This window comes from Myotis lucifugus, unplaced genomic scaffold (assembly GCF_000147115.1).
Source record: "Myotis lucifugus unplaced genomic scaffold, Myoluc2.0 scaffold_280, whole genome shotgun sequence".
Taxonomy (NCBI): Eukaryota; Metazoa; Chordata; class Mammalia; order Chiroptera; family Vespertilionidae; genus Myotis; species Myotis lucifugus.
Window position 1 is genome coordinate 1,550,209 of NW_005871328.1, and position 26,136 is coordinate 1,576,344.

Consider the following 26,136-nt stretch of genomic DNA (forward strand, 5'->3'; position numbering starts at 1 on the left):
CTCTAAAAATCAATGGAAAAATATCCTCGGGTGAGGATTAACAACAACAAAAAAAGAAAGTCAGAAAATGGAATACACCCGAAAAAGAGGTGGCCAGGGGCACTTTCCCCAACCATTGATTGGGGTTATCACATGGCTTTGGATCCAGGGGTCTTCCTGGGCACCAGCCATGGCTCCCTAACCCAAGGAAGATGGAGCGACCCACAGGGCAAACAGGCTGTTGCTGCTCCTACTGCCCCTTTTCAAAGCAGAGTGGCTACAGTGGAGATTACTCATTGAATGAAAGAAGCCAGAAGGTCATGTATTCTAAGATCCCGTCTATGTGAAATGTCCAGAAAAGGTAAATCAATAGAGACAGAAAGATGAGGGATAAAGTTAGCTAGAGTGGTTTGCAGTGGTCACTCTTTAGGTATACAGTGGGGCCTTGACTTACGAGTTTAATTCGTTCCGTGACGGAGCTCGTAACTCATATTACTCGTATGTCAAATCAAAAAGTGAACGAGTGAGACGTGATGCTGGGCTGATGTTGTGGCGTTCACTGTGACGTTCGCTGCGCCAACTAGCGGTGGGGTATCTGAAGCTGGCTCGTAACCTGAATTTTAGCTCACAACTCAAAGCAAAAAATCAGCCGAGAGATGGCTCGTATCTCGAAAAACTCGTTAGTCGGAACACTCGTAAGTCAAGGCCCCACTGTATATTAAACATTTTAAGTTGAATCTCTTGTAGAGTAGCTTAGCCCAGGGATATGCAAACTTTCTCTTAAGAGCTACATAATTAGTATTTCTGGATTTTAAGGCCACTCAGCTCTCCATCCACTCTCTCTGCATTGTAGAGCAAAAGCAGCCATAGACTGTACCAGTATGTGGTGATGGGTGGGGCTGTGTGCTATAAAACTTCATTTACAAAACAGGCAGTGGGAAGAAATATCAGACAGACCCAAATTGACAGACATTCTACAAAATACCAGACTGTCCTCAAAACTGCCAAGGACTTGCCCTAGCAGGTGTGGGTCGGTGGATAGAGCGTCGGACCGCAGACTGAAGGGTCCCAGGTTCGATACTGGGCCAGGGCATGTACCTCTGTTACAGGCTCCATTCCCCTCCCTTGTTGGGGTACATGCAGGAGGCAACCAGTCGGTGTGTCTCTCTCACATAGATGTTTCTCTTTCTTAGTCTCTCCCCTTCCTTTACACTCTTTCTAAAAATCAATGAAAAAATATCCTCGGGTGAGGATTAACAACTAAATAAATAAATAAAATATTTAAAAAATTAAAAACCTGTTAAGGTCTCAAAAGCAAGGACATTAGGAGAAAACTGAGGACTTTCAAATAAAGTGTAGACTTAGTTAATAATAACATATCAATCAGCAGTGGTGTATAAGTCATGACAAATGCACCATTATCATGTTAACAACAGGAGAAACTAAATGTCGGTTATATAGGCATTTGCTGTAATATTCTTATAACTTCCCTGTAAATCTAAAAAGTTTTTTTTTTTAATAAAAAGACGTCAGGCCTGATTTATTCAACAGGTTTGAGGACCCCCAGCTTAGACAAGCTCTCACTACCTCAGTGAGGTGTGTAAGCAAATCTTAGGCAGGTAAGGTCATGGCAAACTGAACTTTAACCTAACGCACCTTTGCCTTCTCCCGCTTCCCCATTTCAGTCACCAGCGCCATCTCCAGCCGTCTTTGGTCTTTCCTCACTGTCACTATATCCTGTTGCTTCTTCCTCTGAAATGTTTTCTACCGCTGGCTGCGTTCTGGCCACAAGGCCCTCCTGATGTGTACGGGTGATAGCGTCCTGCGGCCGGGGTGGTGTCCAGAGCACCAGTTTCCTGACTGGGCCCTCATTAGGAGGCAGTGCAGTCCCTTGCAGGGAGCTCAGCCTCCGAGCTCAGTTTCCCTGCCTCTCTAATGAGCCGACAAACCCTTGCTTCTCAGGGCTGGGAGGAGGCAAAGCCAAGAGGCAAGCTCTCAGCAATGATTTATTCTGTGCCTATTTCTGCATCATCATGGAGACCTGGTTTCTCCTCCCTCAACCCTTCACCTTACTGTGCTTGGCAGAACAAGGCCATCGCACGGCAGATGGGGATTAGACCTGCCTGGGATCGGGGTGCAAGTGGGAAGCAACTGATCTTGGTGAAGCCCTGGAGTATGAAAGTTTCCCATCTCAGGGCTAAGCATTAGGAAAGCAGTCTGATTAAACTAAGTATACCGAGAACAAAGCTCTTCGCTTGCCCAGCCTTTGACTATCTTGACCCCTACTTCACATGTTCAAGAAGGAGGGAGTGGTGTAAGTAGACATCCTTGTGCATTATTTCTCCCCAAAGAGACTTCACACCCATAATACACCTTAGAGCAATAGTTTACACCCTTCCAGGAATCACAAGAACCTCCTCTATCTCTGGTTTAAGAATTTAGATTTCTCGGCATTTCCAGAAATTCTACAAGTCTGGGGGGGCCCAAGACTGTATTTTAATAAGCCCCCACAGCCTCCACTTGATTCTCAACCTTTTTTCAAAAAATCTTTATTGTTGAAAGTATTACCTATGTCCCCTCCCCCCTCCATTGACCTCTTCTAGTCGCGCCCCCCACCCCCACCCAGGGCCTTCACCACACTATTGTCTGTGACCATGGGTGATGCATACATGCATACAAGTTCTTTTGTTGATCTCTTCCCACCCACCCACATGCCCCCACCTTCCCTCTGAGATTCCACAGTCTGTCCCATGCTTCTATGTCTCTGGATCTGTTTTGTTCATCAGTCTATTTTGTTCGTTAGATTCTACATCTGAGTGAGATCACGTGATGCTTGTCTTTCTGACTGTCTTCTTTCACTTAGCATAATACTCTCCAGGTCCCTCCATGCTGTTTCAAGGGGTAAGATATTCTTTTTTACTGCTGCATAGCATTCCATGGTATAATTGTACCACAGTTTTTTTATCCACTCACCTACTGGACACTTGGGCTGTTTCCAGATCTTAGCTATTATAAATTGTGCTGCTATGAACATAGGGGTGCATACATTCTTTCTGATTGGTGCTTTGGGTTTCTTAGGATATATTCCTTAGAAGTGGGAACACTGGGTCAAATGGCTGTTCCATGTTTAACTTTTTGAGGAAACTCCATACTGTTTTCCATAATGGCTGCACCAGTCTGCATTCCCACCAGCAGTGCACTAGGTTCCCTTTCTCCACATCCTCACCAGCACTTGTCATTTGTTGATGGTAGCCATTCAGACAGATGTGAGGTGATACCTCGTTGTTGTTGTTTTTTAAATATATTTTTATTGATTTTTTACAGAGAGGAAGGGAGAAAGATAGAGAGTTAGAAACATCGATGAGAGAGAAACATCAATCAGCTGCCTCCTGCACACCTCCTACTGGGGATGTGCCCGCAATCCAGGTACATGCCCTTGACCGGAATCGAACCTGGGACCTTTCAGTCCGCAGGCCGACGCTCTATCCACTGAGCCAAACCGGTTTTGGCTCATTGTTGTTTTAATTTCCATCTCTCTAATGATCAGTGACTTTGAACATCTTTTCATATATCTCTTGGCCATCTGTATGTCCACGTTTTAGGTCCTTTGCCCACTTTTTAATAGGATTGTTTATCTTCCTTTTGTTAAGTTGCATGAATTCCTCATATATTTATCAGATGTATCATTGCCAAATATGTTCTCCCAGACAGTAGGCTCCCTTTTCCTTTTGTTGATGGTTTCTTTTGCTGTGCTGAAGCTTTTAATTTTGATGTAGTCCCATTTGTCTATTTTCTCCTTAGTTTCCTTTGCCCTAGGAGATGTATCTGTAAACATACTGCTATGAGAGATGCCTAAGATTTTCCTGCGAATGGTTTCTTCTAGGATTTTTACATTTAAGTCTTTTATCCATTTGAGTTTATTTTTGTGTATGGTGTAAGTCGGTGGTCTAGTTTCATTTTTTTGCATGTATCTGTCCAATTTTCCCAACACCATTTATTGAAGATACAGTCTTGACTCCATTGTATGTTCTTGCCTCCGTTGTCAAATATTAATTAAGCGTAATGGCTTGAGTTGATTTCTGGGGTCTCTGTTCTGTTCCATTGATCTTTTCTTGTGCCAGTACCAGGCTGTTTTGATTACAGTGGCTTTGTAATATAACTTGATATCTGCTATTGTGATCCCTCCAATTTTGTTTTTCTCTCTCAAGGTTGCTTCAGCTATTTGGGGTCTTTTTTGGTTCCATATAAATTTTTGGAGTATCTGTTCTAGATCTCTGAAATATGCCATTGGTATTTTAATAGGGATTGCATTGAATGTGTAGATTGCTTTGGGTAGTATGGACATTTTAATATTAATTCTACCAATCCATGAAGTATCTTAATTTTTTGTTGCAATGATAAATGGAATTGTTTGTTTAGTTTCTCTTTCTGAGAATTCATTATTGGTGTATAAAAAAGCCACCAATGGCCCTAGCCGGTTTGGCTCAGTGGATAGAGTATCAGCCTCCAGATGGAAGGGTCCCAGGTTCGATTCTAGTCAAGGGCACATGCACAGGTTTTGGGCTCGATCCCCAGTAAGGGTCATGCAGGAGGCAGCCAATCAATGATTCTCTCTCATTATTGATGTCTCTCTCTCGCTTTCCCTCTCCCTTCCTCTCTGAAATCAATAAAAACATATATATATTTTTAAAGCCATCAATTTTTGGGTGTTGATGTTGTATCCTGCTACATTGCCAAATTCATTTATTAATGTACCAGACGGCCTTGTTTTTCTCATTATCAGCACTGGAGTCCCTGCAGTGTAGGAATTATTTAGGGAAGCAAACGTCATCCTAAGAGGAAAGATTCCATCATGAGCCACCCACTTACAGAATGAGCTCTTCACTCACTCCCGTCTTGGCCCAGCCTAAACATGGCTCATTCCTGTCCGTCCACCAAAACCGGTGGGTCCTCTCTCTTGGATGCAAATCAGTTGCAAAGTGAGGTTTGAAAGTCTTGCAAAGGGTGCAGGATTTTAAGAAGCCATCCAAAATGGCCTGGAGAATTGCTCCAGCCTCCAGTCACTCAGCCACACTCATAGCAGCAGAGAGGACAGAGAGCTAATGATGGAAGGAATGAGTCCATGTGCTGCTAAGTTTAAATGGGCTCAATCCGCCTATTAAAGGAGAGGATATTCAGCTTGGCTCACAAAGCAAGGTTCAACTCCATGCCTTATGAACAGGACACACCTAAACTAAAGTGGTTCCAGAAGCTAAAAATAAAGGGGTAGGCACAGGTGGAATAGGCAGGTAGAAACAGAAGTAGCAGGGCTATAATTTTGACATGGAGAAGGTAGAAATTGGGCCTCTGAACTTTACATTTATGAATCTTCTTTGTCACAGTGCCAAAAGCCTCAATTTATACCCCAGGTATAATATTTGTCAATATTCTGTGTGTGTGTGTGTGTGTGTGTGTGTGTGTGTGTGTATGTATATATATCACCCACGTTCAAAGGCTGTTAAATCGCGTTGTTTACCCATATCTTCAGGAAAAAAATCACTTCTGTCGTGGTAAACAAACTGCTTCTCTATTTATAATGGTCTGGCCCTCTAGCAACTGCAGAGCAAAATTATAGCTAATTTACCTACAAATGTCAGGTGATCATAATAATCTGGCCACTCAGTGTATATGCATCAAACAACATAGCTATTGTCTTTACAAAGTGGAAATTATAAAAGATACCAGGAGAAACAGGTACAAATATACAGGGGAGGGTAAAATAACAATAATTAATAAGTAATAATACAAGAATAAACTCTGTTTCACGTACTCATGACTGTTAGCCTACTTTTGCTGCACTCTGTATAGCACAAGCTGGGTTGAGTAGACAGCAAAAGGCAAGAATGTAAGATGGCCAAAACATGTGCTTAAGACAGATTATGTGGCCATATTACAAACCCTCCACTCTCATATGAGAATAAATCTTAAGTATTTGTGGAATATTCACAAAATCCATTCCTTATAAGGTCACAGAGAAAGTATCTAGAACTTCCAAAAGTAGAAATATTACAAGCAACATTCTTAATGTGATAAAACTAGAAATTAGATTTCCTAAAAGTCAGTGACAAAAATAATATTATTAGCCTGACTGGAGTGGCTCAGAGCATTCACCTATGAACCAGGAAGTCACAGGTTTGATTCCTGGTCAGGGCACATGCCCAGGTTGCAGGCTTGATCCCCAGTAGGGGGCATGCAGGAGGCAGCTGATCAATGATTCTCTCTCATCATTGATGTTTCTATCTCTCCCTCTCCCTTCTTCTCTCTGAAATCAATAAAAACACTTATTTAAAAAAACAAACACATTATTATTAGAAACCACGGGATGTATTTAAAGCAGTAATGAGAGGGCATTTCATAGCTATAATATCCATAAATATGAATAAGTGAAAGTAAGTATATTAATTTTGCAACTCAAAAACCTGAGAAAAAGCACCAAACAAACCCAAAAGAGAATGATATGGGTGTGCAGTGGATGAGCCCTCAAGGATCTTTATGCATTCCTCAAATATTTTTGATACAGTAAAAAGCAAGCAGGACCCCTTCCCCACTCAAAGCTAGATCTGTGTCTTATTCCTTCTATGATCTAGCACATGGTTTCATTATAACCTAAACCAAAATTTAGGGAAATATGAGATGCAGCAACTTGTTTTATAATTGGTTTCTTTTTCTTCTTTTATTTATTTATTTTTTTTAAGATTCCCCTGCTCCACCTCCCTCCCAACCCCCACTCTGGCACAGTTTGTCTTGAAACTTTGCCCCTTGGTGGATGTCTGCCTATTTAAAGGGTCTTGTCCTTGCCCCAGGAGTCCTTTCTGTCTGTTTTCAATGTTTCTGTCTATGTCTGTGTCTGATAGTTGGTACTAATCTCGATTCTGACAGAACCTGTAATAAACTGGGAGCACTAGGTGGGTGAGCATCATGTCCCATCATCACTTGGCTCCCTGCACATGCCTGCAGCCCATCTGTCTGTTCATCCATTCGTCTGTCCATCCAGTTAGCCACTGGCTGTCAAGAGCTCGCTAAGTGCCCCAAGCCCCATGGGCAACCGGAAGAGAACAGAAGCAGGCCAGAGGCTGGGTGTCAGCCAGGCCCTGGAGAGCCTCCATTTATTCATCTATGAGTCGGGGAGCCATGAGGTTGGGGGAGACTCCTCCACTTCCTGCCCCACTTCCTTGTCCTTACCCGGCATCTTCCCTTCCTGGAACAGGCCGCCCCCTCCTAAACCCAATGCTCCCTCCGCGCCAGCTCTGTGGAAAGCAAATCAGCTGTGTTTCTCACTTCCCCACTGCCTATCCCCTCCAGTTCCCAGGGAGCAGGCTTCTCTGTCTATCTCTGGCTTCTTCTCAGTGTTCCAGCTATGCCCCGGGGAGACCAGTCAGCCTGTGTGACACTCACGCCCTCGCATGCTCATCCATCATGTGTCTGAGTGTCAGCGACTTCTCTCCCAGCCCCAGCACTGCTCTGGCCCCATGGGGAGAAGGGGGCCTAATTTTTCTGTAAACAGCCCGTTTGAGGGTCAGTATTTTCAGCTCTTCCGGAACAGTCTCTGACACAATGACGACTCAACTGCGCTCTTTAGTCAAAAGCAGACGCAGACCATGTGTAAGCAGACGTGGCTGTATGCCAACAAAACCTTACTTGTGGACACTGAAAGCTGAATTTCATATCATTTACACGTGTCATCGAATATTCTTCTTTTGATTTTTTTCCAAGCATTTAAAAATGTCAAAAATCACTCTTACCTCACAGGCCAAATAGAAACAACTGGCTGGCTGTCATTTGTCAGGACCCCTCCCCCCACCCCCCGCATCAGGAGGCCATCCTCCACATCCGCTGTGTACAGATCATATGTGGTTGCTTCACCCTACAACAGCAGAGTGGAGCTGTTGCAACAGAGCCCAAATATTTATTACTTGGCCCTTCATAGAACAAGTTTGCCGCCCCTGATTCACAAAGTCATTTCATCCTTCCCCTGGGAGGCAGGGGTTTTCTCCCTAATTTTATAGGAGAGGAATCTGAAACCAGTTGGTCCCAATTAACACAGCGGACAGTAGCCTTATACCTCCAGCCCTCCCAGGAAGGCCAGGGGTTATTTCCCGACATTTCCACGCAGGAAAACCCCAGCCCTGACTCTGTCCTAGGGCTGTTTGCTCAGCAGACAAGGTGGAGCAGATCCTCCCATGTCCTTGGATCACGGGCCACCTGGGCAGGGACATTACCCACAGGGCCCCTTGCTCCATGCAGGCCTCGCACAGCCGTGGGACACCTCTAAGGCCTCCTCCCCAGGGTCTGACTATTGTCCGTGTCCCCAGAGGGGCACCACCTGTCAGAGGGCTTGGGCCACGCACTCCTTTATGTAGAAAGGTACCCAGGAACACGGAGAACACTTGGGAGAATAATTGCTTGGGTTCCAAGCAATGGGGCCACCATGCCAACCCCAGCTTTCAGTTGCTGCTGGGTGTCTCGTTCTCTTCCCCTCCCGGCTGGACTGGGAGGCCAGGAAGCGGCGGACGATCTCGCTCTGTCCGTCAGCCCCGTCTTTATGATCCATGGTGGCCTAATATTTGCCCATGTTCTTTACCAATCTCAGCCTCTCCTGGCAACATCAGTTACTCTTTCAACTCAGTGCCTGGCCCTGACCAGACATAAGAAATCTTGAAGTCCTCTGTGGCTCATGGTCTGAGGGGGAAACAGAGGCTTCACCCAGAGGTGGCATTGGAGAGGGAGGTAGCATCGAGGCCACAGGAGGTGGCAGGCGACCGAGTGGGCTGAGAGAGCTTCCAATCTTGGCCAAAATGGACCGCCAGGGCCTGTCAGAGACTCTCAGGGAAGGTGGAGTCTCTGAAGCTAGAATGGTGCCAGGCACACAGCAGGTGTTCAATCAATTGTTATCACGTGAATGAATGAATGAATGCATATGAACCATAAACACTTGGGAAGTGAGGTCCCTGTGGCTGCAAGATCAGGAAAACAGAGACAGCCAACCCCACGACCTAGACCAAGTCACAAGTTTCCTCCAAGAAAGGATGAGCATAAGTAAATCTGGAGATGATGTTATGCCAGGTCTGGCCATGTCAGCCTGGCTGGAAGGACCACCATGCATGGCCAGGCTGGGGAACTTCTCTCCAGGGGATCCTGACCCAGGGCTCACCTGTCAACATGGGAGATGGGCGAGTGAGGTTGCCTTTTTAGCTCATTCCACAGGGCTTTGGGTTCTGACATCTGAAAACAAAACGTTATTTGCCTAATGCGATCTGTTTCAAGGCTTGTTCCGTTTTTGGGTTGGATGCCCCAGAGGCCAGGTATGAACTCAGAGGGATTGGGCCAGGGTGGACAGGCATCCCGAAAAGTCCTAGGCCAGTTTGCCCGACTCCAGGCACTAAGAATGGGTCTGAAGAAGGAGCCCAGGCCTGAGGTACTGAGAGTCAGACAGGCAGGGCATAGGCTGGGAATGGGAGCCCGGGGCCACATCAACCACCTGCTCTCAGACTTCAGGGAGGTTGGCTGACCTCTGCACCTCGGTTTCCTCATCTAAAATGGGAATGGCACGTCTGTCTGTTTCTTAGAGGAGAAAAGCCCACAGTGAGCCTGAGGTGGGGCCAGTACATACCATAGTCATTGTATGATGTTATCTTTTTTTTTTTCCAATTGAATTTATTGAGGTGACATTGGTTAATAATAGCATACAGGTTTCAGGTGCACACTTCTACAATACATTATCTGTACATCATCACCATTCTTCTTAAAATATTTATCATGCATCCCAACCGAGAAAAGAGCCATCCTGTTTACATTGAATATGCACCTTCTAGAAATTTCTGGCTAGGTAGGATGCTCAATCATGAATGTCTCCAGTTTTAAAAACTTTTTTGACTCAAAAGAAGAACCTCAGAGACAGGAGCAGTTGGAAGACCACCAGACAGCCCCTGCCCTGTTCTCAGCATCTCTGGCAGAGTGGGAACCACCTATCCGGCACACAGTGCCCCCCGGGTCCTGGCCTGCTCTGCCCCGCCAGAGGACAGTGCATTAAACCATGACCAGAGTGCAAGGTTGAATTATAGGGTTATCTCGTTATGTTTTTTCTTCTGTGCGGTAAACTTTTAGTGTAGCTCTACATATTTTTTCCAAAGTGTATGCTTATATTAGAAACGTGTGTTTTATGTTATAAAAGGGGAAAACGTGTTTGCAAGAAAGCCCAGACCTTTCCCGCAAAATCCAGGGCTACGGGTTTTCTGGCCTGGTGGGCAAATGGCATAAACATGCGGCCAGACCCAAGGCCAGATTATATCGCATCATTGCTGGCACCCGATTCCCGCTTCCTCCCTCCTGTCCACCCCCAGTCTCACATGACCCCCCAGGCACACCAGCCGCTCTGGTGCGTGGAGGCCATCCCTGCAAGTGCTCCTGGCCAGCCCAGGAGCAGCCACACAATAGCTCCCCTCGAAGGCCAGGCCAGCGTTGTTTCCTCCTCCTCGGATGTATAATAGCACCAACCGGATATTTTTAGATCGGCTTTGAAAAGTCGCAGTGTGCTGAGACCACATACCAGACGCATGAAGTCACCCAGGCCCCGCACGGGTAATTGCAGAACCAGAGAGCAAGCGGGCCCCACATCCCCAAAACGTTCCCTCTTGTCCCCAGAATGCCAGGCCTGGCTGTTTCCTTAGAAATCACCACGATGACTTGTCCCACGTTCAAAAAGGACCACTGTGGCTCTTCAGGGTGCGAATGTGCATGTCTGGGCTGCCTGGTGGCAGGCCCTGGACCTGGGTGCTGCCAGGATCCAGGCAGAGAGAGAGGCCCGTTGCTCCAGGAAGGAGCCCACACGGGACTGGGCACTGCTTCGCCATCTGCTTGTAGTTAGGACAGGCAGGACTCTGCAGGCTCACCCACAGGAGTTCATTTTAGCACAGAGCAGGCCTGTTTTCAGCTCAGATGCCACCCCGCAGGCTCTGGTAAGGATGGAATGGAAGGAGATAGAGCCGCTGTCTGCATTTCCAGGAGCGGTGCCTTGAGAACCCATAAGCTTCCCAAACAACAAACATAGTTCTAAGGCTGAACTTAGACGAAACTGGAGAGTAAACCTAGAAAGACAGTTTTCTTCCCCAGAGAGCCCTTAGCACTACAGCAGACATGGGGGCCCTCATAACGGGGGAAGAGTCCAGTGAGGCTCAGACCGCCTGGCCGTGCAACCCCGTTGTACCTGCATCTGTGTGTAGCAGTGCTGCTCAGCCTGGGTGATTCAGCCATCGCTGGGGGCATTTTTGGTTGTCCCACATGCACTGATATCTAGCAGGTAGAAACCAGGGGCACTGCTCAATATCCGACAGTGCCCAGGAGGGCCTAAGTGTCAGCAGTGCCCAGGCCAGGAGCCCACTGGGTTCCAGACACTTGGGAGAGAAGGGCAGACCCAGGGCTGGTGCACAGCCTCTGGCCAACAGCTTGGTCACATGCGTCAGGACCTGGTGACAAGCCCCAGTGTGTAATCAGTCCCACCAAAGATTTTGTCAAAACCTACCCGGTGATGAACCCTGAGATAGCGATTGTGAAGAAGTGGGTTGGGCTCTGTGGCTGCTGTCTGACTCAGGGAAGCGCCTTCTCAGGCTGGGTTGCACTTCCGAAAGGCCACTGGAGCCCCCCAAAGCACCTAGCTGATGCTCCCGCCCTGAGCAACCCCCCCCCCCCTTCATAGTATGGGGCCAGGTCACTTCTCTCTTTCATTGTCACTCTCCTACTTGATGACTTGGCTGTTGACTCGGCTTTTACAGGGAAGTCTGTTGCCCAGGTCTGGAGCTCCTGGAGCAATGGGGCAGGAAATCGCTCATCCCGTGACCCCATCAGCCAGGAGCATGATCGGCACGTGGGCCCAGACTGGTCTCCCGTCCTGCCTCAAGCTGTGCTGAATGGAGCCATTCTCCAAGGAAATGTGCTAGGCCTTCCCACAGATGCTTTTTTATGGGGTTTCTGCCTCAGGCTGCCCCATTAGGAGCTCCGATTGATAATCCACCTGCATCCATCCCTTGCAGAATGAGGCCTTCAAGAAAACCAGTCTCCTCTCCACGTCAGCACATCTCCCTGTTCTGTGAGCCTGCAAGTCTGGCTGCCTCTCCCCACCCTGCCCTTGACCACCTGCCCCACCAGCAGACCTGGCAGTGGCCTTGCCCCCTTCTCCCTGCCGCCCTTGCCCACAGTCAGCTCCCCACACAGCTCAGCCGCCTCAGATGGGAATATTGTCAGTTCGACACCCTTCTCACTGCCACCACGCTTTCCCCATTTGACTCTGGGGTGTTACCCCCATCATTATCCCTTCCCCAGCCCCACCTCTGCCAGCCTCCCTCTCCTTGAAACAGTGAACCCCACTCCCAAGCATCTTCCCTACCCTGTGTTCCCTCAAGGCTCCATCATATCCTCTCTGTGTCTGTTTACCCCTCGGGGGACAGTGGGTCCCGTGTGGGAAGGGGGCAGTCTGGGAACCTAGGCAGGGGGGAGGGTGTGTTCCCATTTGTTATCTGGGTGGTGGTCCCATGGGAGGCTCCAGGGGGACCCCACTGGATTGCAGGCTCTGTGCACTATGCATACTTTCCTCTTCATTTTTGGAATGCAGCCCCGATTTATGCCACAACCTGGGAGAACCCCAAAAACATCATGCTGAGTGAAAACAGACACAAAAGACCACAGAGGGTATGCCCCACTTAGTGGAGACAGAAAGCAGATTAGAGGTTGCCAGGGATTAGGAGAGGAATTATGGGGAGTGACTCCTAATGGGATTTCCTTTTAGGGTGGTGAAATGTTCTAGAACTAGGTAGAGGTGACAACATTCTGCATGTCCTAAATGCCACTGAATTCTTCACTTTAAAATGGTTAGTTTTATGTTGTATCAATTTTACCCCAATTTTAAAAAACTTGCTGTGAACCGCTTGTCATCCCACAGAATTGCAGGATCCCTCCAGGGTGGGACCTGTCCTCACCTCTGCTCCCTCACATCCACCCTGGTGCCCTCCTGGAGCCCAGAGCTCATATCTTACCAGGGCCTGGCAGATTCCTTCTGGAAGGAGCCAGACAGTAAATGTTTTTGGCTTTGCAGGCCAGATGGTCTCTATCTCAGCCACCCTGCCTTCGCAGCTCAGAGGCAGCCGCGGACAATCCGTTAGTGAATAGGCTGACTGTGTGCCAGGAAAACCTCATTTATGGACACTGAGTCGTGAATAGAATTTTCGCAGGTCAGGAAACACTACTCTTCTTTGGGTTGTTTTTAAAGCCATTTATAAATGTGAAAACCACTCTTGCCTTGTAGGCAATACAAAAACATGCAGCAGACTGGAGTATGCTGTATAAATAATTATGACTGGGAAAGAATTCCAATGATTGTAATTTTTAATGTCCGACACTTAAAACTTTAGCCTCTCCCACAAGCCAAACAGAGAGATAACGAGTGAGTACATTGGAGCGCACCTGGACTGCACAACTTTGTTCTCTAGCTGTCACCTGGGCCACTGAGTGACTTCCAGCACGCAGGTGTCCGCGATGCCCAGAGGGAGCTCTGCGGCTCCAGCCTGAGGCCTGTAGGAACTTCATCCTCACCATCTGAAAACTTATTTTTGTTTTCCTCGCAGGCTTTTGGAAACGCCAAAACAGCCCACAACAACAATTCGAGTCGATTTGGAAAATTCATCCAGGTCAACTACCTAGAGAGTGGCATCGTGAGAGGGTGAGTTGACAGCCACCTGTACTGTGCACTCCAGCCTTAGTGTGGGATCCTGGGCAACCCAGCAGTGGGGAGCCAGCCCAAGAGCTACATTTGTGAATCCTACAGGAAGCCAGTGGGATTTTAAGTCCTTGATGTGAAGATCTGAGCATTGGTCAAGGTGGGAAGTGAAGGTGTGGGAGGGTAGCACTTTGGTAACTGACCCTGCCGGCCCCAGGGCATTGAGTGTGGGTTCAGGCACCAATGGAGTAAGTGCAATGAACTGTAGGTACTAGTGTGGTGGGGTTTGCCAAGAACAGGCAAGAACAGACCAACCTGTTTCTTGGTATTAATGAGGTTTCTAATTCGGTCGGTCTGGGATGCCATAGGCAGAGTCGCTGTGGGTTCTGGCACTTGCCAAATGTGTCTCTTTAGCCAGAAGTATATGTGATCTTGGATAGCAAAATGAGGCAGTTGTCCAGAGAAGGATGGATGGATGGATGGATGGATGGATGGATGGATGAATGGATGGATGAGTGGGTAGGCAGTAACTGGATTGTGAAATTGTTTGCCTGGTGGAAGTTAAAATAGACCAACATTTTGTGCCAGAAATGTGAGTTCTTTAGGTGGGGACATAGTTACTTCAACTAAATGTAACACTGAAATTGTGCTTACTTGTGCTCTGGGCACTGGTTATCCCTATGAAACTATCTGGCAGCATTGTACAATGAATTACTGTTATAAAGAATTATATATTTTGTTATAGTTTTTAAGCCATAGCATCATTTCTAAATTCAGTTCTGTAGGATTTTATTTTTCCTTTAAAAAATGTATATTCTGGCCCGGCCAGTGTGGTTCAGTGGTTGAGAATTAACCTATGAACCATAAGGTCACGGTTCAATTCCCTGTTAGGGCACAGGCCTGGGTTTCGGGCTCCATCCCAGTAGGGAATATGCAAGAGGCAGCCCATCCATGATTCTCTCTCATCGTTGATGCTTCTATCTCTCCCTCTCCCTTCCTCTCTGAAATCAATAAGAATATATTTTTTAAAAAATTAAAAATGTATATCCTGTATAGTTTCCATTGTTAAACAAAATTTAATTGTGATTTAATACTGTGTAGTGTTTTGGGGTTGGTTTTTTTGTTTGTTTGTCTAATCCTCACTGGAGGATATTTTTATCCATTGACTTTTTAGAGAGTGGAAGGGAGGGAAAGAGGGAGAGAAACATCAATTAGTTGCCTCTAGGGCTGGGGATGGAACCTGCAACCCAGGAATGTGCCCTTGACAGGGAGTCGAACCCACACCCCTTCGGTTCGCAGGCCAATGTTCTAACCACTGAACCACTGGCCAGGGCTGGGGTTGTTTTTATATGCAAAGGTTTTATGAGCCAGTAAAACTATTTCAAAGTAAAAGAAAAAGAGCCATTTCAGCACAGTCCATTGCCTGGAATCCTCCTCCACATCACAATCTGGTGTGAGGGTCCGTGGTGACAGTGGAAAGATTTCAGGTGATGCTCTAAACCAGCAGTCGCCAGCCTTTCGGACCTCATGGACCACCATTTGGCGACCGCTGCTCTAAACAGCAGGGTGAGAAGCCCTGGATGTTAGAGGTGGGGAGACCTGAGCACTAGGCTCCTGGAGGCCGAGAAAAGGCACTAGCACTTCAGGAGAAGAGGGGTCCTCAAATGTGGCGGGGACTGGGAGGGATTTCAATCTAGGTTCTCCTGTTTGTCTACCTGACTGGTGATCATTCCAATCAACGGTTCATATTGAAAATGTAATAGGAGCCCGGCTGGCGTGGCTCAGTGGTTGAGCATTGACCTATGAACAAGGAGGTCACGGTTCGGTTCCGGGTCAGGGCACATGTCCAGGTTGCAGGCTCTATCCCCAGTGTGGGGTGTGCAGGAGGCAGCCGATCAGTGATTCTCTCTCATCGTTGATATTTCTATCTTTCTCTCCCTCTCACTTCCTCTCTGAAATCAATAAAAATATATATTTTTTTAAATCTAATGTTGTTGCTAATCCTTCAGCCCCTGGTTTCTTTCCTTTTTCCTGCTGCCCACGCTCTGACAGGCAGCGGTGTGGATGAGAGGCCCTCAATAAATGGTCTGCTCTGCTCCGCAGTCCTCAGGGGTGCTCAGCAGCTGGTGATTCTCCCCACCTCCTCAGCTCCCCTCCCAAGCCGTCCAAAGGTCCCTCCCCGAGCACCTTCATGGGCACCACCACTCACCCACAGGGTATGTGCCCCAAATAATCAGAGACACCTGGAGCCACCCACTTGCCCCACAGTCCTCACCTTTTCTCCCCACAGTCCTCACCTTTTCTCCACCAAGACCCTCACTCCTGATTTAAAGGGGTATCTGATTGGGCAGAAAACATAGACACATACTAATTGTACAGTTACAGGGGCTCCCTTGGGGAAAGCAGACATGCCGAGAGGCTGCCTCATGTTTGCCTGGGTCCTGGGCTGGCTCTATAGGCCTCAGGCTGGACGCCAGAGCCTTTGCTCCCAGTGGCACTGCTTTCCCCATCTGCCCCCCAGCTCTCTCCTTCGCATGGTCTCCATTTGGTGACCTGTGGTTGCGGTAACAAAGCACCACAAACCGGTGGCTCACACCAACAGGAATTTCTTCTCTCGTGGTTCCAGAGGCCAGAAGTCTGAGATCAAGGTGTTGGCAGGGCCCCGCCTCCTCTGGAACCTGTAGGGGAGGATCCTCTCTGCCTCTTGCAGCTTCTGGCGGCCCCAGGCTTCCTTGGCTTGTGCCTGCATCACTCCAGTCTCTGCCTCCATCTTCACACAGCCTTCCCCTCGGTGTCTCTGTGGCCTCTTCTGTCTTTTTGGACATTTGTCATTGGGTTTAGTACCCATGGAGATAATCCTGGATAATCTTACCTTGAGATCCTTCACTTGATTGCATCTGCAAAGACATTTTCCAAATAAGATTCCAGTCACAGGTTCCAAGCGTATACGCGTATCTTCTGGGGGCTCCCATGTGACCCAGCAAGGGTTGGCCATAACCAAAGAGCCCAGCCACTACAGGCACCCATCAAGCTCAGGCCAGTGGCCCTGAGTAGCCGGTCTCATAGACTAGCTTTTGAGAGTCATATCTGTGGCCTGAATTCAGGAAAGGAAGTCCCCTCTTGGCCCACGACCATGGCCTGCCCACGCTCTGAGGAGGGAGGTGTACTTCCCGTCCAGGGAGCCGCTCACAAGGATCGGTCGCAGACCTTGTTCTGCTTTTGGGCAGGTGACACTTCTTGATGCCATTTCCTGCCGAGGCTAAGGGTCAAGGGCAGTCCAAGCCTTCCCCCAGTTCTCCAGTTTGTAAGACCTAGTCTCCCTGTGGGTTCAGGGCCTCAGTGCCGGGGGATTCCTGGCTACCTACTAACCGCCGTAGGTACCTGGGTCTCCAAGATGATCAGAAGAAAGAGGCTGCCCTATCGGGTTTGGCTTAGTGGATAGAGCGTCAGCCTGCGGACAGAAGGGTCCTGGGTTCAATTTCAGTCAAGGGCACGTATCTTGGTTGCAGGCTCCTCCCCAGCCCTGCTGGTCAAGGTGCGTGCAGGAGGCAGCCAATCAATGTGTTTCTCTCACATCGACGTTTCTCTCTTCCACTCTCTCTAAAAATCAATGGAAAAATATCCTCCAGTGAGGATGAACAAAAAAACAAAAAAACAGCCGAAACCGGTTTGGCTCAGTGGATAGAGCATCGGCCTGCGGACTGAAAGGTCCCGGGTTCGATTCCGGTCAAGGGCATGTACGTTGGTTGCGGGCACATCCCCAGTAGGAGATGTGCAGGAGGCAGCTGGTCGATGTTTCTCTCTCATGCCAGGAAAACAAACTGCTGCTCACTAAAATAGTTACCAGCCAGGGGCAGGAATAGAAGAGAGAACACAGGCCACGCCCTTGGAAACCCACTTGTGCATGGAGTAGGCGTGTGTCTTGTTCAAGGCTGCACACAGACGAAAGAGGCTGTTGTCAGTGAAATGACAGCTCCCTGCTGGGAGGGGTTGCCATTCTCCCCCATCTGCTGACACAGTCCAGGAAATTGGCCACAGGTTGAAATTCCAACAGTCGTCTGATTCTGGAACCAGGGCAGCCTCCCGTGCCAGGAAAACAAACTGCTGCTCACTAAAATAGTTACCAGCCAGGAGCAGGAATAGAAGAGAGAACACAGGCCACGCCCTTGGAAACCCACTTGTGCATGGAGTAGGCGTGTGTCTTGTTCAAGGCTGCACACAGACGACTGCCATCCTGGAGGGACAGGCCAGCTGATCCAGCAAGTGATGGACCAGGGGCCCGGCCCTGCCACCCCTGGGGCACCGGCTGCCTCTCCTGTAGTTAGGATGGGCTCGGATGAAGTTGGCCCACACCCGCCCAGCTCCCTTACTTGGTAATAGTGGATCCCGTGAGAGACAGGCCCCTCCGACCCCAGTGGGTGTGGAGGCAGCAGGGCCCATACCAGGCTCAGGTCCCTGCTGGGCCACCTCCCTCCTGTGGGGTCCCCAACAGCGTGTAGCCTCTCCAACTTTAGTACCTCATTCATTAACAGGAGCCCCAGTGCCCACCTCGAAGGGATGGGAGGAGTCAATGTGTTAAATCCTATGAAACAGTGCCTGGAACGTTTGCCATCACTACTCTTAGTGCTAATAGTGTGGCTGTAGAGGTGCCCGGTCCCTGCCACGGCACCCACATAGCCTCATGGACCCATGTCCATCAGATGTCCATCAAATGGCTAACAAAATGTGGTGTGTCCACATATGTAAAATATTATTCAGCCATAAGGAGGAATGCTGCATGCTACAATGTGACTCAGCCTCAGAATCACTGGGCTGAGTGAGAGAAGTCAGACACAGTATACATACTGAATGATTCTATTTCTTTAAAATTCTAGAAAATCCAAACTAATCTCAAGTGGGGCTGGTCAGTGGCTGCTTGGAGATGAGGAGTGGGGAGGAATGATACAGGGGCCAAGGAAATTTTTCTGGGTGGTGGATGTGTTCACTATCTTGATCATGGTGGTGGGTTTCATGGGTGTTTGCATTTGTCACAGCTCATCAAAGGCCACACTTTAAGTTCATTTTGCATTGATTACTCTTAATAAAGCTGCTTTAACATGATATGGGCCCTGGCCCGGTGGCTCGGTTGGTTGGAGCGTCATCCTGGTTGTGGGTTTGATTCCTGGTCAGGGCACATACCTAGCTTGCAAGCACATACAATTGATGTTTCTCTCACATTGATGTTTCTTTCTCACTCACTCCCCCCCTGCCGCCCCTCTCCTCTCTCTATAAAATAAAAAAGTAATAAAAACATAGAGATTTAAAATAAATAAATAAATAAAGATATGGATTACGAAAGGACCCAGTCAAAACTTATCACATTGTGCCCTAACCGGTTTGACTCAGTGGATGGAGCGTCGGCCTGCGGACTGGAGGGTCCCAGGTTCGATTCCGGTCAGGGGCATGTACCTTGGTTGCAGGCACATCCCTAGTAGGGAGTGGGCAGGAGGCGGCTGATCGATGTTTCTTTCTCGTCGATGTTTCTGACTCTCTATCCCTCTCCCTTCCTCTCTGTAAAAAATCAATAAAATATATTTTAAAAAAAAAACTTATCACATTGTACCCTTTGTGTACCGTTTATTCAATAAAGCTGTAAAAAGAATAGAAAAATGAATTTGTTATCATCTTATATTTAGATTATGAATTGGAGAAACATTTAATTGCTAGGGAGATGGTGGAAGCAGGGGAGAGCTTCCTGAAACATCCAGGCTCACATGGGTGCAGTCACTCCAGTCCCCGCCTCCCTGGAGGAAGGTTCCCCATGATGCCTCCGGGCTTCTGTGATCTGGTCTGGGGAGAAGTGGCCAGCCCAAGTTCCTTTTTTTTATTTTTTTTTGTTAATCCTCACCCGAGGATATTTTTCCATCGATTTTTAGGGAGAGTGGTGGAAGAGAGAGGGAAAGACAGAAACACTGATGTCACAGAAACACATCATTTGGTTGCCTCCTGCACAAGCCCTGACCAGGGCCCAGGCTGGGGAGGAGCCTGCAACCAAGGTACGTGCCCCTGATCAGAATCGAACCCAGGACCCTTTGGTCCGCAGGCCAGGGCTCTATCCACTGAGCCAAACCAGCTAGGGCCCAAGTTCTTTGTTTTTATAGATGGTGGTCATAGGGCAAGGCAACATTTAGGATATTTGTTTTTGCGACATTAGATTGATTTACAACATTCAGTGTGATTATATTTACATTTAGGGTGATTATATCAACATACCTGTATATGTTTTGTGTTTAAGGAAGTTAATGCACAGCTGGCTTTATCATGGGTAACAAGTTATTCTAGTTCTTTAAAGAGATAATTAAAATGGAATGATTTACTCTTTCTTTTTCCTTTCATGACAGAGCTGTTGTTGAAAAATACCTGCTTGAAAAGTCTCGTCTGGTCTCTCAGGAGAAGGATGAGAGGTAGGAGATCTCCTCCATGAGCATCTGCTCTGCCTCCCGCACAGAGGAGAGAAGCAGACATCCTGAGATCAGGGACTCTCCCAGGAGGCCAGGCACAGCTCCCCAGTGCGCGCGGCCTGCTGTGTGGTCCCGAGCCTCATGCTCACACCCCCTAAGTCACCCTTTGTGCTTAGTTCTGTGCCTCCCTAGGGCTTTTACCCATGTGCTCAGATTAGAGGCATCTCTAATTGACCCGTGAGGGAGACGCACATCCACCACTACCACCCCCTGGAGAAATCTCACTGGAGAACATGTTTGGGGAGGTTTTTTTGTTTGTTTTTTTGGTAAGAGAACATGTATTTGGTAAAATCACAGCGTGGGGGAAGATAATTCGTAGAAGAGACGGACTAAGGAAATGAGTTATGGTGGCAAAGGAAGGGCCCTAGGAGTTTGGGAGTGAGCGCCTGGGGGAAGGAGAAGGGAGGAGAGGAGGAAGAGAAGGAGAAGCAGCAGAGGGAGGGAAATGGAAGGCACAGGGATGCTCCTGGGAGGGAGAGCAAGGGGGAGGGTTTTTTAAAACATACTAAGAACCGACTTATTGTCTTAAATTGAGACAATATATTTGAAGTGCTTTTTCCCCCTGGTGTGTTCTCCAAAGCAATATTAGTAGCGGTTTTGAGGAGTTACTGTTGCTTGGCTTCCAAAAATGACTTTTTTCCCCGAATCTTGACCTGCAGAAACTACCACGTGTTTTATTATTTGTTACTTGGCGTCAGCGAGGAAGAGCGACAAGAATTTCAGCTCAAACAGCCTGAAGATTATTTCTACCTCAACCAGGTAAACACCAAGCCCTCGCCACAAACACCGCCTCTGTTCCCCGTAGGCTGTTTACGCTCCGCCAGGTCAGAGGCCGTCTGCCTTGGCCCTCTCCGGCCCCCAGGCCGGCTCCAAGGAGGCCCACAGGAGGCAGCATAAAGGAGCCCATTCATTCCCCATGTCCTGGGCCCTGCCCCATCAGTTCCAGCCAAAACCATTCCCACACGCCGCCACCCTCTCTGACCCAGAAATACCCAGAGTGTCGATGACTTTGTTTTTTAGCATAACTTGAAGATCGAAGACGGAGAAGACCTGAAACATGACTTTGAAAGACTCAAGCAGGCCATGGAGATGGTGGGCTTCCTTCCCGCCACCAAGAAACAGTAAGTGGGCTGGCCAGCCATCCCGCCGTCTCCGAGTGGGCACTCCCAGGTCTCACTGGTCACTCTGAGATGTGATTGACACCCCCATTGGGAGCTGCACGAAGGAGGCTAGCCCAGTGACAATAGCACATGTAAGGGACTCTCATCATTAGTCATTTGGAGATGCCAGTTGAAACCACAGGGGCTTTTGCCAACAAACAGTACCTTAAAAATGGCTGTGGTGGTAGATTTTATATGATGTGTATTTTATACCATTAAAAATGTTTTAATGTTGGACAGCCACACCGGGTACTCTCCACACCTGCCAGTATATCCAGCAAGAACACCCTCACTGCTGGGGGAGTGCAAATTGGGCCAACCACTTTGGAAAACTATTTGGCTGTTTTCTGCTACAGCTGTGTGTACACAACGAAACGCATACATTTGCTCACCCTAAGACACGCACACAGATGCACACAACAGCCTCCTTTATAACAGCCCCAAAGCCTGGGAACCGCCCCCCAAAATGCCCACCAACAGAAGATTAAATAAATAAATGTCAATCTATCCAGGCAAGGGTCAGCAAACTTTCTGGAGAGGGCCAGAGAGTAAATATTTTCAGCTTCCTGAGCCAGACAGTCTCTGTTACATGTTCTTCTCTGCATTTCATTTTGCTTTTTAATAACCATTTAAAAACCAAACCAAAAACTTAGCTCAGGGGCCATACAGAAATGGGCCCAAGTTTGCCAACTCTTGGGCTACTCCACACAGTGTGGTTTTCACTGGAGCTGCCGATTCTGTCCCGGGGGGGGCGGGCAGGGGGGCGGGGCCTTGTCTGGAGACATATTTAGTGGTCACACCGCATGAGCGTGCGATGCTGCTCAATATCACACAGTGCCCAGGGCACCCTCCATCCCCAGCAAAGAACAATCTGGCCCCTGGTGCCAGCAGTGCCAAGGCTGAGAGATGCTGGTCTGTAGCGTTGAGAGTGAACAGACCAAGACTATGTGCAGTACCCGCATCATAGCCCCACATCACCGTTTTTCAGTGACGGGCCAGATACAAGTACATGCGATGATTTCCTGGACATTACGTTCATGGATGATGTTAGATTTCAGGACAACAATTCAGCTCTGTGGGGCTGGGTGGTTCCAGGACCAGGAATGTCATATTCCTTGGTCTGAGTGCTAATTAACGAGGATCTGTACATTTTGTGGTAATACATCTCTACACTTGGGAATTGTGTAGTTTTTTGCATGTACACCTTATGCCTCCATAAAAATATTTTTTAGCCCCGCCTTACAAAGAAAAATAGAGATATCTGTCTATCAAGTCACATGGCATAGAGAGAGTCCCCGACAAAGGGATTCGATGTTTTTCAAACTTCGTGTGTTTGATGGTGTTTCAAATTCAGCCCAGTTGGTTGGACGCCTCCGTCATCTCACAATTGGGGAAACTGCCCCAATCGAACCTCCTTTTCTCTCCCAGGATTTTTTCTGTGCTCTCGGCCATCCTGTATCTGGGCAACGTCACGTACAAGAAGAGAGCCACAGGCCGAGACGAAGGCCTGGAGGTCGGGCCCCCCAAGGTGCTGGACACGCTGTCACAGCTTCTGAAGGTACTACTCCCTGTTCTCGGCCACTGTGGGTTGTGCTGGGACAGCTCAGGGCCTGTGGCCTCAGAGGGCCCAGAACTTCCTGCATTGGCTGTGCTTCTGTAAACCAAGGCCTGCGCCTGCTTCCTCACACCGTCTCTGCAAAGTCCCTTCCTCATTTCTGAGGGACTCCCCTCTGGACAGAGACACCTCCCACCTCAGCTCCTCATGCAAAAGGCTCTTTAAAAACCATAGTTTGATCAGTGAGGTCATTTTCTCATCGGACCCGCCATCCCCTTGTTCTCTGGTTCTCAACCCCAGGGGCAGTGTCTGGGAGGCATTTTTGGTTGTCACAACTTGGGGGCTACTGTCATCTAGTGGGTGAAGGCCATGGGTGCTGCTTGACATCATATAATGCATAGGATGGCCACCCCACAGCAGAGCACGATACAGCCTCACATGTCAGTGGCCCCAAGGCTGAGAAGCCCTGCCCTCAGTCTTTCTGTTTTCTAATCGTGTGTTCCATCCCTGGCTTTTCTTAAAGGAGGAGCCCTGGCTTCTGTTGTGTTCATGGGGATGAGTAAGAACACGTCTGAGGGGATCAGGGCAGCTTCCCCAGTTCCTACTCTTGACTGCTGCTGGCTTGAGGGGGCTTGGCAGTCAGGCAGGGTCAAGGCCCTTGACAACCGGCACACAGGCTGGAACAGCTATAAATGCAGGTCACCAGACAGCAGTGAACCTGAGGCCCACAGTGACACCCAGGCTGTGCAGCCTTGCACCCAGGCTGTCATCATGGGTGCTGAGCAAGCCTGTGAGTGCGATCATTCTGAAATGCACTGAGCATAATGGGTTGGCAGCCCTGAGGGTGGGCTTTGGGCCCACTTCCTGGCACAGCCCCTGGGGGTCCTTCTCTGATCTTCCTCATGCTTCAGGCCTTGTCTCAATGACACAAGAACCCACTAGACAAGTTCTCCACCCCCACCCTCCTTTTATCTTCCTCCTTGACCTTGAAACAGGTGAAGCGAGAAATCTTGGTGGAAGTTCTGACCAAAAGAAAAACAGTGACCGCCAACGACAAGCTCATCCTTCCCTACAGTCTCAGCGAGGTGAGCACTGCCCTGGGCTTTCAAGGGCATCGGGTCCCCAAACACAAGTGAGGGGAGGTCCTTTGGAAACAGCCAGCATGGTGATCTCTTTCCTGCATAGTGACGAGGGAACCCCGTGGTGCCTCCGGTTCTCAGTGAGCTCAGGCTCAGCACAGACCAGCTTAGACAGCAGACCGCAGCCTAAGAGTCAGAACTCAGGCCCTGTGTGTTCATCTCTGTGTTCCCGGCTGCTTCATGGGTATACTGGTTCTCACCAGCAGAGGCAGTGAGACCTGCAGCCAAATCCAGCCCCTACCTGCTTTTGTAAATAAAGCTTTATTGGCATGCAGCCATGCTCATTCGTTTACATGCTGCTTTCCTGCTACAGCACAGCACTAAGGAGTTGCAACAGAGACCCTATCTGGCCCGAAAGGCTGAAATGTGGGTTGTCGGGCCTTTTGCAGAAAAACTCGGTCGATCACAGAGCTAGAGCATGACCTTTACAACCATTATGTGGTCCCTAAATATTGATAAGGTGCCTCTGTCTGGCCTTTGCCCCAGCCTGTGTGTGGTGTGTTTTTCCTGCGTTTTTATCTCAAGAGCAATGTGACTGCAGCTTGCAGCTTGGACAGCAGCAGGAAAGCACCTAGCCACAGGGGGGATTTTTTGCTGGTGATGGCTGCTTGGCATCTCAGAAGGGCACCATGGACAGTCTGAGCCCCCAGGGGCAAAAGTCCCCTGGAGTGTGCAGGACCCCTGCCGCCCCAGCAGCACGGCTGCTCCCGAGGCACCATGTGAAGATGCCAGGCTACGACTCTCGAGGCTCCATTTCTTTTTTGCTTTTTCTTTTCTTTTAATATATTTTTATTGATTTCAGAGAGGAAGGGAGAGGGGGAGAGAGATAGAAACATTCATGATGAGAGAATCATTAATCGGCTGCCTCCTGCACGCCCCACACTGGTGATCGAGCCTGCAACCAGGGCATGTGCCCTTGACCAGAATTAAACCTGGGACCCTTCAGTCCGGAGGTCGAAGCTCTATCATTGAGCCAAACCAGCTAGGGCTGTCTGTCACAATTTAGATCTGAGCACATAAAAAGAAGGAATTTCTTGCATGTAAATTAGACCTCCATAAGGCGTAAGAAAAATTGTTAAAGCCTTTACCACTTTTACAATGTTGGCCCCTGGTGCTCCAAGAACAGCAAGGGGCCAGGTTTTGAACCCACTGGGCCTCCTGGCTAGTTCCCAGGCTGGCAGGCCCGGTGGCCTCCCTGAGTCTGCGTTCCAGTGTCACCAGTCCCTGGTAGCTCTGAGGAATGAGTTGGCTGAACCACAGGCTGCTGGGTCAAGGCTTTTCGGCTCATGCTTCGGTGGGCAAGGCTGTCTGAGCTGACAGGGTGGTGTGCAAACTGATAAGGGAAGTGTCAGATGAGCTGGCTATTTAAAATCACTGCCTTAGCCCTGGCCAGTGTGGCTCAGTTGCTTGAGTGCCCTCCTGTGCACTGGAGGGTCACTTATACATTTCTCTCTCTTTCTCTTTCTCTTAAAAAAATAAAATCAAATCACTGCCTTGTCCTGGCCAGTGTTGTTCAGTGGTTATAGTGTCAGCCCTCGCACCAAAGGGTCTCAGGTTTGATTCCCAGTCAAGGGCATGTACCTGGGTTGCAGGATCAATTGATTGATCGATCCCCAGCCCTGATCGGGGCATGTACGGGAGGCAACCAATCTATGTGTCTCTCTTTCATTGATGTTTCTCTCTCCCCACCCCCCCACTTCCCTCCCTCCTTTCCACTCTAAAAAAGCAATGGAAAAAATATCTTCAGGTGAGAATTAACAAAATAAATAAATAAATAAAATCACTGCCTCAACTTCCCCTGTGTGCAGACCTTGGGGTGGTGCGTTCGGGCCCACCTTGCTAAGGGCTCCTCTGTGCCCACAGGCCATCACCGCCCGAGACTCCATGGCCAAGTCTCTGTACAGTGCCCTGTTCGACTGGATTGTGCTGCGCATTAACCACGCCCTCCTCAATAAGAAAGACATGGAAGAGTCTGTCTCGGTGAGTGCCCCACCCCACCCGCCACCCATAAGCTCGGCTGGGGAAGGTTGTGCCCTTGCTGCCACACAGGTGGATGGCC

At 48.7% G+C, this 26,136-nt stretch overlaps 1 protein-coding gene across 11 annotated transcripts in view; it reads left to right on the top strand.

Moving 5' to 3' along the window:
• Positions 1 to 26,136, top strand: part of MYO9B (myosin IXB) — an 85,902-nt gene that overhangs the window by 26,943 nt on the left and 32,823 nt on the right. For 8 of the 11 annotated variants that reach the window (XM_023763324.1, XM_014465160.2, XM_023763326.1 and 5 more), the window contains 8 exons: positions 13,632 to 13,726; positions 20,104 to 20,166; positions 20,883 to 20,982; positions 21,244 to 21,344; positions 22,812 to 22,941; positions 23,934 to 24,023; positions 25,804 to 25,824; positions 25,941 to 26,057. In XM_023763324.1, coding sequence (XP_023619092.1) covers positions 13,632 to 13,726; positions 20,104 to 20,166; positions 20,883 to 20,982; positions 21,244 to 21,344; positions 22,812 to 22,941; positions 23,934 to 24,023; positions 25,804 to 25,824; positions 25,941 to 26,057 — 717 coding nt within the window. The remainder of the gene's footprint in view (positions 1 to 13,631; positions 13,727 to 20,103; positions 20,167 to 20,882; positions 20,983 to 21,243; positions 21,345 to 22,811; positions 22,942 to 23,933; positions 24,024 to 25,803; positions 25,825 to 25,940; positions 26,058 to 26,136) is intronic. The other 3 variants (XM_006099664.3, XM_014465163.2, XM_014465164.2) reach the window with 1 other exon arrangement.